Raw genomic sequence first — 12,179 nt, 5'->3', positions numbered from 1 at the left:
TGCCGATGGCAGCAGTGCCTCGCACTCGACTTCAAGCTTTATCTGAGGTATCCGATAGGAAACCTCTCCATTTTCTTCTAGATTTTCTATCGTCGCCTCGAATATACCGCGATGGTTTGAGCCTCTTCCAATCCTTAATCCGTTTTCCCATCGCCTTTAGTCTCATAGCCGCAGTGGCTGCCTCACACTTAATCTGTATGTCAATGGGTCGGATATCTAGAATAGTCTCCAGTGCCCTAGTGGGCGTGGTCTTCATCGCTCCGCCTATACCAAGACAACATGTTCTCTGAACCTGTTGTATGGTCCTTATGTTGAATTTTTCTCCATAGCAGTCCACCAAACTACTGAAGCGTAAGTTAGTATTGGTCTAATCACGCTCCTGTAGAGCCAGAGGACTATCCTCGGATTCAGGCCCCATTTCGAGTCTACGGTCCGTCTACATAGTGCCTTACATCTGTGAGCCTTCTCAGTACGCTCCTGAATGCGACACTTCCAATTCAGTTTCCTGTCCAAGATCACACCTAAGTATTTGACCTTGTCAGATATCGAAATCGTCTTATTGAGGAAACGTGGTGCCTTAAATTGGCCCTCCTTCGTCTTCCTCGTGAACAGGCATATTTCAGTCTTCTCTGGGTTAACATTGTGACGCCAGGGTCTAGCCCAGTCATATGCCATATGCAAGACCCTTTCGGCCCTTCTGCATAGCTCGTTCGGATCCTTACCTCTTAGAAGTCAGCATCCGTATTATGGTGGTCACCCATAGGAGTGGCAATAAAATGTCCTCCTGCGGCGTGATCGTGCCACTTTCTGCCTTATATTTATGCCATGGGACACACAATTTATCCACCTGTTCCTTAGCATATGGTTTATCCAGTCTCTAAGGACCGGGTCCACCCGGTACTGGTCTAAGGACTGGATCAGTGTGTCGCTCCGCACATTGTTAAAAGCCCCCTCGGTGTCAATGCATACCGCCAGTGTGTACGTTTTGGCATCGAACGACTACTCTATTTTATGCACAACCTCGTGCAGGACAGTCTCCACCGACCTTCCCTCGACACAGGCATGCTGTTTGTATTTGAGCAGTTCGCTGGATGTCATACTCTTTATCATCGTGTCCACAATACGTTCCATGGTTTTGAGTAGAAAGGACGTAAGGCTTAAGCGTCTGTAGGCCTTTGGTGTTGCATAACTTGCCTTGCCGGCCTTAGGTATAAACACCACCCTTGCCTCCTGCCAAGCTTTCGGAGTATATGAAAGTCCTAGGCACGCTGTGAAAATTTTGGCCAGACGAGGCGCCAGATAGTCTGCCTCTTTCTGTAGTAACGCCGGAAATATCCCATCAGGTCCGGGTGACTTAAGTGGTTTGAAGCTCCTGAAGGATTCCTTCTCCATAAATTCCGTTATTATAAACCTTCGATCAACGTCATTATTCCAAGATTCCGGTGTCTTCGTGAGTCCCGTCGTATTTTGTGGAAAATGGGTTTTCATCAAAAGCCTCAACATGTCCTCCGTTGTCTCTGCTCTCACTCCCATATCGTCTACTAAAGTTTCAGTTCATGGACATGGGTTTTTGAGAGAAACTTTTTTATCTTGGCGGCGTCATTAACGACCTGTTCGCAGAAAAGCTTCCAGGAGGCACGTTTTGCCGCTCTGGTCCATTACCACAACATATGGAAGAACACCTGATTTCATCAAATATAAACATTCATTTCGATAATCTGTTAAAGTTTAATATCGTCGCGATTCTTCATTCGAAACATGGTCTGTGTAAGAAAAATTGCAAAATTTTGTGTTCAACTTTTTTTCCCAACTCTCAAGTGCCTAGTCTTAATGCAGTTGTGTTTTTTTTCTCACTTTCATTTCGCATTGTGTCATGTCAATTGCTTTTAGCTATCAGGTTTTTTTCACTTTCAGATATTTCGCTCATCTCCATGAACATCTCAGATTTCACAGGCAAAAGAATCCAATTTATTTTAGTGAATGAAAGCAAGATAAAAAAAAAATAAATTCAAATGACAAGAACTCGTCCGCGTAGTAAAGAAGGCGAAAAAAAAAAACACTCAATGCCGTGACGGACGACATGTGGAGTAGACTCTGAGATGCCTTAGTCATGGCATGTATGGAGGGAGGTAGGCTGCTGTCAGAACGTTTAATGTTCACATATCATGTCACCCTTGGTGACTTTGGTCGTAGCTCACGTCCTGGGATGACAGAGGCAAAGATTTTCGCATGAAAGAGTTCAAAAGTGCGTAGAAAATGACAAAGACAGCAGAAAAAAAAACAAAATATTTATAAAATATTGAAATTTCTTGCTTATCAAAAAAAAAAAACACCAAAACAAATTTACCCCAGAACCATTTTAGCATAAGAATGCTTCACAGATCTTTTAGAACGCTTTGCGATAAGGCATACGTTAATCGGGGACAAATTTGTCAAGGTCGTAGGTGAAAATGTGAGAGCACATGTAGAAAGTATGTGCTCATTATTTGCGGTTTGCATAGTCCTTAGAAAGAGCACTACTTGATAGAAGGGATGGGTGTAAGAATCACTCACATGACCTTGAACAGTTCAGTATACCACATTTGTCTAGGTGATGCATGCAACAGTATGCGCCATGATAATTCTGGAGAATTAATGGCATTATTAATTAAATCAAAGATAAAGTGAATAGAATGAAATTTTCTTCTATGCTCTTAGGTTCGTATCCTAAAAATAAACATTAAGTTATGTATGTGGAAGATCTTATAATGACTAACGATTTTAAAGCATATTTGACTTAAAATACGTTGAATACTTTCTATGTGAGTAGTATGGCACATACCAAATTAATCCCAAAAATAAAACAAATAATCTCTGATACCAAGTTTCGAGACGTCTTTCACCATCAAGCTCTTGGCCGTCCGGTTTGCGTGTACTGTCGTGAATGCCTTCAAAAGACTTCCTTGCTGGAGCTTCTTCATTCACTCAGACAACATGATCTAGCCAACGCAGCCGCTGTATTTTGATACGTTTAACTATGCTATCGTCGTCATACAGCTCATACATATTGTGGTTCATACGACGCCCATACTCTCCATCAATGCAAACTGGTCCATCAAATTTACAAAGAAACTTTCTCTCAAACACTACAAGTACTGCCTGCAGAGTATATTCATCAAGCTTTTGGATAAACACAAGGGTACTCTATCTTGACCTCAAACATACTCCACATTAGTGGCATACACAACATGCCAATAGCGTTTGGTTGAATGCAGTGCATATTTCAACAAGTAAAACAGGCGTTAAGCTGGTCCGGGCCGAACTTTGGATACCCACCACCTCGGGTATATATGGCAGCTATATTCAAATCTGTACCGATCTGGGCCAAATTGACGAAGGACGTCGCAGAGCCTAATGCAACTCACTGTCCGAAATTTTAGCAAAATCGGATAATAAATGTGACTTTTATGGGCCTAAGAATCTAAATCGAGGGATCGGTCTATACGGCAGCTATATCCAAATCTGGACCGGCAGCTATATCCAATCGCAGAGCCTAACGCAACTTACTATCTCAAATTTCGGCAAAATCGGACAATTAATGCCCCTATTATGGCCCCAAAACCTAAAACCGAGAGATCGGTCTAAATGGCAGCTATATCCAAATCTGGATCGATCTGGGCCAAATTGACGAAGAAAGTCGAAGGGCCTAACACAACTCACTGTCCCGAATTTCAGCGAAATTGGATAATAAATGTGGCTTTTATGGGCCTAAGACCCTAAATGGGCGGATCGGTCTATATGGGGGCTATATCAAGATATAGTCCGATATAGCCCATCTTCGAACTTGATCTTGGATCAAGATTCCTTTTTTGTCCATAAGCAGGTTAAGTTCGAAAATGGGCTATATCGGACTATATCTTGATATAGCCCCCATATTGACCGATCCGCCGATTTAGGGTCTTAGGCCCAAAAAAGCCAAATTTATTATCCAATTTTGCTTAAATTTGGGACAGTGAGTTGTGTTAGGCTCTTCGCCATCTTTCCTTTATTTGGCTCAGATCGGTCCAGATTTGGATATAGCTGTCATATAGACCGATCCTCCGATTTAGGGTCTTAGGCCCATAAAAACCACATTAATTATCCGATTTTACTGAAATTCGGGATAGTGAGTTGTGTTAGGCCCTTCGACATCATTCTTTGATTTGGCCCAGATTGGTCCAGATTTGGATATAGCTGCCATATAGACCGATCCTCCGATTTAGGGTCTTAGGCCCATAAAAGCCACATTTATTATCCGATTTTGCTCAAATTTGGGACAGTGAGTTGTGTTAGGCCCTTCGACATCCTCCGTTAATTTGGCCCAGCTCCGTCCACATTTGGATATAGCTACCACATAGACCTATTTCACGATTTAAGGTTTTGGGCCCATAAAAGCCACATTCATTATCCGATTTTACTGAAATTCAAGACAGTGAGTTGTGTTAAGGCCTTCGACATCCTCCGTTAATTTGGCCTAGATCGGTCTAGATTTGGATATAGCTGCCATATAGACCAATCCTCCGATGGAGGGTCGTAGGCCCATTAAAGACACATTTTTTATCCGATTTTGCTGAAATTCGGGACAGTGAGTTGTCTTAGGCCCTTCCACATTCTTCTTCAATTTGGCCCTGATCGGTTCCGATTTGGATATAGCTGCCATATAGACCGATTTCACGATTTAAGGTTTTGGGCCCATAAAAAGCACATTTATTGTCCGTTGTCGCCGAAATTTGGGCCAGTGAGTTAAGTTAAGCCCCTTGACCCCTTCACCGGATTTTGATGAAAGGTGGTTTACATATATACCCGAGGTGGTGGGTATCCAAAGTTCGTCCCGGCCGAACTTAATGCCTTTTTACTTGTTTTTTAATCAGCCTTCACTGCAGTTCTCTAAAACAGTGTAAGGCATTTATAGAATTTGTTCCAGTTAAACGAATTATTGGGTTGTCCAAAAAGTAATTGCGGATTTTTCATATAGTCGGCGTTGACAAATTTTTTCACAGCTTGTGACTCTGTAATTGCATTCTTTCTTCTGTTAGTTATCAGCTGTTACTTTTGGCTTGCTTTAGAAAAAAAGTGTAAAAAAAGTATATTTGATTAAAGTTCATTCTAAGTTTGCATTTACTTTCTTTTAAAAAATCCGCAATTACTTTTTGGGCAACCCAATATATAACACAAAAAATTAACACCACCAGTTGATATCATGCACTCAAACATAATTCCTTAAAAAATTGTGCAAATGAATATTTGCCCATGGACATTCCATTAAGGAGCCCAGGCGCCAATGTGGCCTCCTTAAAATATGTGCATCACCATAAAAAAACTCAAAACTCCCTTTAGAATTGAATCACTTCAGTTTCATAATACAAACATGCAGTTAAAAAAAAATCCTTCTCTACAGGTTTGCACATAGCATATTTAACTTCAATTCCATAACAATTGTTAAATTTTTTTATCGATCAAAAAACCTTTTGTGTTGGTGATAAATGTTTGTTTTTTAATTTGATTATTTTTGTCCCTAGCGATTTGCTGTCATACTTTTGTCATCCCGTCACACCGGGCGGGCGAATGGTGTTGCATTTTCCACAAATTGACAAGTCCAGCAACTTGTCAATCGCTTTAACACTGCACCAAACGAATAACAACTGGCAGGTGTCAATGTTCTCACGCGTTTTTATGCGATAAACTATAGTGGAGTCTGTTTTGTATTTTCCTCCTCTTTAGTCCTTTGTACATTGCGAATGGTATTCCATGGTGTGTGATTCATATATTAACACGTTCATGTAATTGATGGCAAAAAGCAGGAATAAAATTCCTATATTTTTGAACATATTTCAGTTTTCTCATATGGAGAGCATTATTCAAAGGGAGAATGTGTATTGAAGAATATTCAAAGAAAAAATACAAAGCCCTGTAAAAATGGTATTATGTTTGGCAGGGGGTAAATATGCATAGCCACCGCTAAGGTTTTTCCATAATTTTTTTTTTTGGTAAGCTGATTTAATAATTAAGAACTTTGCCCAGATGAATTTAATACCGATATGATTGGATTTTATACAAATTAACTCAGATTATATGCAGTAAAAACCGACATTTATGAAAAGTTTTCCATACTCTGAAATCGATATGCATGGCCCTATGCAGTGTGAATGGAGCGGATTATTTGTAGACGTCATGAGTTTAGTGCATATACACAATATTAGCCAAATCCGGCAACAGTAAGTGGTACTGTGAACTAAAAAGATAAAATTTTTCAATCATTTTCTAAGGTGGCTACATCTATCAGAGGCCATACACGCTTCGAACTAATCAGATACAAATTGGGGCTTGAGAGGTATAATAGTTTAGCGGTTTTTGTTTCCCAGTTGACCCATCTGAGCCATTTTTGGTGTAGTCATTCAAGATCCAAAGTTTATCTTATCTACCACTAGCCTAACCGGACCCTCACCGCTGTCTCTTCTTTAACTCTCTATAACATGTTTTTAGGGTGTGGACACTTCGTCCTGAATGTGGATATCGAATTCGTGTCACTGTAGCCCATGACCGCCTATGACACTGAACGCCTGCGTTCCAATTCTGGGAAGAACATCGGACAAAATTTAAAGCGGTGGGTATCCCCTCTTAATGCTGGCGACATTTGCAGGGTACCATGCATTGTCATGATAAAAATTCTCTCCAAAAAGGTGTCATAGATCGGTTGGGAATATAAATGGGCCAAATCGGTCCATGTTTTGATGTAGCTGCCATATAAAGCGATCTTGGGTCTTGACTTCTTGAGCATCTAGTGGGCGCAATTCTTAACCGATTTAGCTGAAAATGTCAACAGCTGGGCTAAATATGGTTCAAACCGGTTCATAACCTGATATAGCTGCCATTAAACCGATCTTGGATCTTGACGTCTTGAGGGCCACTAGAGGGCGCAATTCTCAATCGATTTGTCTGTATTTTTCCACGAAGTGTTTTGGTATCACTTCCAGCAACTGTGCTAGGTTAGGTTAGGTTGAAAAGAGGGTGCATATATTAATCCGCTCCACGCCATTATGGACATATAACTGAGACAGTATTCGGCTTGTTGTGCGCTCTAATAACTATAAAGTAACCTCTAAAAACATGGGTTTAAGTTAGGAATTCCGTGCTACTTACAAAATCCTTAATTGTTTTCAATACCACTCCCCTAAGTTTGTTCTTGTCTGGTATTGTGTCTGATATCTAAGTGCCGGTATTTGTTAGAGGCGAAAGCCGGGCAATGACAAAGGAAATGCTCCAACGTCTCATTATCTTCGCCGCATGCCCTACACATGCTATCACTTGCCACACTGATTTTACATAAGTGAGCTCATAGTCCTATGTGTCCCGTTATGATATCAATAGCTATACTGATCTCCTTCTTGCTTCCTTTCAGTAATAGCCTAGTCTTCTCACGATGTGGATCCCCCTATGGACCGTTTCGCTGTTCCACAATGTTGCATGCGCATTCGTCGCCCACTTCCTTAACTTAGACTGCGTCGATCCGAAAGGCTTCGGATTAACCAAGTTTATTGACGGCAGTCCTCTTGCCTTCACAGCCAAATCGCGTGCCCTTTCATTTTCCCTTAATTCGTTATGGCCCGAGACCCAAACGATGCGGATTTTGCCATCCTCAGAGAAGGTGTTAATCATCGCCTTACACTGCAAGACTGTTCGTGACCTTACCGTCCTGGTTGTTGTTGGCCTTATAGCAATAGTGTGGTTCAAATCGGTCTATAACTTGATATAGCTGTCATATAAACCGATCTTGAATCTTGACTTCTTGAGCCACTAGAGGGCGCAATTCTTATCCGATTTGGTTTAAATTTAGCATAAAATTGATTGTTATTAATTCCAACAACTATGCCGAGTATGGTTCAAGTAGGTCCGGTTCAATCGGTCGTTTGGTCCCTGGTCACAATCGGGACATACATTCTGCACGGCATCATTGCAATGGCATCAATCCTTGCTTTGTATAAATTGAGGCAGCTGCATCTGCAGGATCGTAATTTAGTGAACTACTCTGGTTTGTCGGGGGAGGTTGATTTCTTCAGATGCAATGGGAGGCGACTAAGAGGGGGTGCGTCCAGAGGGATCTGGGACTGCTGATGTGTGGTCCCTGGTCACAATCGGGACATACATTCTGCACGTTGGCATCAATCCATGCTTTGTATGAATTGAGGCAGCTGCATCTGCCGGATCGTAATTTAGTCAGAACTACTCTGGTTTGTTGGGGGTGGTTGATTTCTTCAGATGCAATGGGAGGCGGTCGTTCTCCAAGGACCACATTCACCAGGTAACTATTCACCGCATCTGCTACCGAGTCTGCATGAATGTTGTCTATAATCTTCTCCAGCAGGATATAAAAGAGATCACATGATGTCTCCTTGTCTGAAACCTGGTTTGGTATTAAATGGTTCCGAGAGATTCTTTCCCATTCTTACTGAGGAACGTGTATCAGCAAGTGCCATCCTGCAGTCTTATTTGGATCATATCGGTCCATAACCTGATATAGCTGTCATTTAAACTGATCTGGGATCTTGACTTCTTAAGCCTCTAGAGGGCGCAATTCTCATCCGATTTGGCCGAAATTTTGTACAAAGGCTTCTCCCATGATCTTTAACTTACGTGTTTAATATTACCTTAATCGATCTATAGGAAGATACAGCAACCCTTTAAAACGAGCTCCCGCCTTTGCTTCTTGAGCCCCTACAAGGTGCAATTCTTGGCCGATTGGACTGAAATATTACCCAATGACTTCTACAATGTTCAGCATTCATTTATGGTCCGAATCGGACTATAACTTGATATAGCTCCAAGAGCATAACAGTTCTTATTCAATATTCTATGTTTGTCCAACAAGAGATAGCGCGCATAGAACTCCATTAATGCGATCAATGGTGGAGGTTATATAAGCTTCGGCCCGGCCGAACTTAGCACGCTCTTACTTGTTATACCACTACTATGTTCATATAAATATCCAAATATGGGCCGATCTTAACCATATGTGGTTGAGGTGCCGAGAAGATCTCCAAGATCTTCAACAATTAGTTCACTTATGATCCGAATCGGAATACAACTTGATATAGCTCCAATAGCATAGCAATTCTTATCCATTGTGTGCCTAAAAATAGATACCGCGCAAAGAACTCGACAAATGCGAGTGGAGGGTATATAAGATTCGGTGCAGGGTATATAAGATTCGGTGCAGGGTATATAAGATTCGGTCCGGCCGAACTGAGCACGTTCCTACTTGTTTAAACATAAGAAAGACATTATTACACATGGGTTGTCCAATCCCGAAACATAAAAGGCAACCCTCGTATGTAGAGTGAAGAATCAGAAATAAACATTCCGAAATTGGGAAAATTTGAACACTAAATTGGTTGTGGGTATAACAAAATATGGTTGACATGGTCATGTTGTGAATAGTAAACGAGGCTCCAGTTCATAATTACACATATCACAATTCGTCTGTATGCGGTGAGTAAATGTTAGATACAGGCCTGCTCCGGGTTTTCAAATTCGTAAAACGAAAAAAAATCTTTCGCCTATATTATTTAGTCTTCTTGGTCAATGGTTCGGAGTTACTTGAGGGTCCTCTTACTGTAGAAAAATTTGTTAAGAATTTGCTTTCCAATATCGATATGGCAAGGTTTGCAAGAGATAAGGCAAAGAAAATTTTTAGTTTTGCGATTCGGAAAACCTGAACAGGTCTGATAACAGCTATTTGAATCGATTATTTCCACATATGACAAGCATTTACTATACACATTGCATTACATATTCAATATCTAACCCCAAAGGACATTGTTTAATTGAATTTTAGGCGTTCTTTTACTCTTGCTGTAGTGGTATTTGTTTATTATTGTTATTGTTTATAAATTATAAAATATTTTAAATATTTACCGTTTCATATTCGGGAGCCGTAGTAAACTAATTAGTTTTTGCCAATGCATGGATGGGAAGGGGGAAAAAACAAGACCATTATGCAAAAAAGGTAGGAATGAAATAGAAGAGCATTTAATTATTTTCAATTAATATTTATATAATTTACTCGTACTATTCATATGAATGAGGATAGAAATAAAACATCAAATCAACAAAAACAACACAACGCAAAAATATTTCCATGAACTTTTCAAAATAGAGCATATATCATGGGTTGCCATCGCAACAATGATGTATAAATTATAGGAAATTCAAAAGTGTGTGTGTGATTTTCTTTTTCGAGTAAAAACTGAAATTAGTGAAGTGATTGAATCGAATTGAAATATAATGGAATTTAGCAATTAATTGTAGAACAAAACAAAAATTGCTGAAAACATATCCACAAACACGGTATTTATAAAAAGCCCAGTATACGCTTCAATGGCTGCCATGATTTGTGTTTTTGAAAGAAATACAAGATTTAAAACTTCGCTTGAATTCAAATGTATGATTGGTATGGCGGTGTTGTGTTGTGCTTGATTTGAATAGAGTTGAGTGCCTTCACATGGAAATGATTTAGGAAATGCTTCGTTTAAAAAACAAAAATGTTTTTCTATTCTATTGCTGATTGTGTTGTTGTTGATGTGGTTTCTGTGGATGTGGAAAAAATTAATGGTCTCACTTGATTGATGGATGCCTATGTTGGTTGGTGGTTCAGCACTTAAGTGAAATTGACCATCAACGTTGGTTTAAAATCATGGCCATTTTATATTTGGCGCATATTCCGGGGCATATGATTTATTGAAGAAAACTAGTCCATTTCAAATGAGGAAATGGCGCTTACAGTAATCGAACAATGAAAGCATATAAAACTGATGCTCTGCATATCTTCACAGAAAAAAAATACCAATAAGAGAAAACCCAACTACCAAATTTGTATGTGGAACTTAAAATTTTCAACGAATTATGGCATGGAATTGAAGACTTTATTTGTGGCAGTAGGTTTATAGCGACTCGACAGAGAGAATAATTCAAATTGTGTGAATTCACAACAGATTCTTTTATTGAGTCTGTTGTTAAAATGCGCGTACTACCATATAGCACCCAAAACTCCCATGCCATTAAGTACTTGCAAACTCAGGTTCGAGTCCCCCGGCCGGCCAAAATTTGAGTTTTTTATTATTTTTTCTTTAAACTTTTTTAAGAAAATTCGGCTAAACAAAATATGTACTTTGTAATCAAAAAAAAAAAAAATTTAAAATGTTTTTAATATTGGTTTTTATTGAGACACGTATTACTGTGCAATAATGCCTATTGCGTTATTTCATCATGAATAACATGATGTCGGTACGATAGAGGATGAGTACAAGACTATCAAACAATAGGTCTTGAGTTTAAATCACTCAGTGGGCAAAATTTATAAAATTGGTTTTTTGGGTAATAGTAGAGAGAATGGCAGAGAAAAATCCCAAGAGCAAACAAGTAGAAAGGCGTTAATTTCGGCCAGACCCAACTTTGGATACCCACCGCCTCTGGCATATGTGAAAACCTCCTTTCGTCATAATCCGGTGAAAAATGCATAATTTATGCCCCCATAGCTGCTATATCGAAATATGGTCCGATTTGGACCAAATTCGGCACGGACTATTGAGTACAAGTCATTGTTCAATTTTGTAGAACAAAATATGCCACACGGATGTCGAAAAGCTAAACACAACTCTCTGCCCCCAATTTCGGCGAAATCGGACAATAAATGCGCCATTTATGGATCAAGACTTTAAATTGAGAGACCAATCTCTTAATATGGCAGCTATATCCAAATCTGGATCGATCTGGGCCAAATTGAAAAGCGATGTCGAAGGGCCTTACACAAATCACTGTCCAAAATTTCGGCGACATCGGAAAACAAATGAGTCTTTTATGGGCCCAAAACCTTACATCATCGGTCTATATGGCGGCTACATCCAATTCTGGACCGATCTGGGCCAAATTGAAAAGGGATGTCGAAGGGCCTAACAAAAATCACTGTCCCAAAATGAGTCTTTTATGGGCCCAGGACCTTAAATCGGAAGATCGGTCTATATGGCAGCTATATCCAAATCTGAACCGGTCTTGGCCAAATTGCAGAGAGATGTCGAAAGACCTAGCAAGCTCGCCGTCCCAAATTTCGGCGACATCGGAAAATAAATGCGCCTTTTAGAGGCCCAAGACCTTACATCGATCGGATC

The 12,179-nt window shown here is 40.0% G+C and overlaps 1 protein-coding gene across 9 annotated transcripts in view; it reads right to left on the bottom strand.

The window, feature by feature from the left end:
* LOC106090109 (collagen alpha-1(XVIII) chain) overlaps nt 1-12,179 on the bottom strand; it is a 1,585,531-nt gene that overhangs the window by 134,785 nt on the left and 1,438,567 nt on the right. The window contains exon 25 of one of the 9 annotated variants that reach the window (XM_059369507.1): nt 9,931-9,957. The exons of the other annotated variants lie outside the window; for them this stretch is intronic. Within the exon in view, the coding sequence (XP_059225490.1) occupies nt 9,931-9,957 (27 nt within the window). The remainder of the gene's footprint in view (nt 1-9,930; nt 9,958-12,179) is intronic. 9 annotated transcript variants of the gene reach the window in all.

Source organism: Stomoxys calcitrans, chromosome 1, assembly GCF_963082655.1.
Source record: "Stomoxys calcitrans chromosome 1, idStoCalc2.1, whole genome shotgun sequence".
In the NCBI taxonomy this organism is placed as follows: domain Eukaryota; kingdom Metazoa; phylum Arthropoda; class Insecta; order Diptera; family Muscidae; genus Stomoxys; species Stomoxys calcitrans.
Note: the sequence above shows the minus strand (reverse complement) of the source record. Positions and strands in the feature narration are given on the sequence as shown.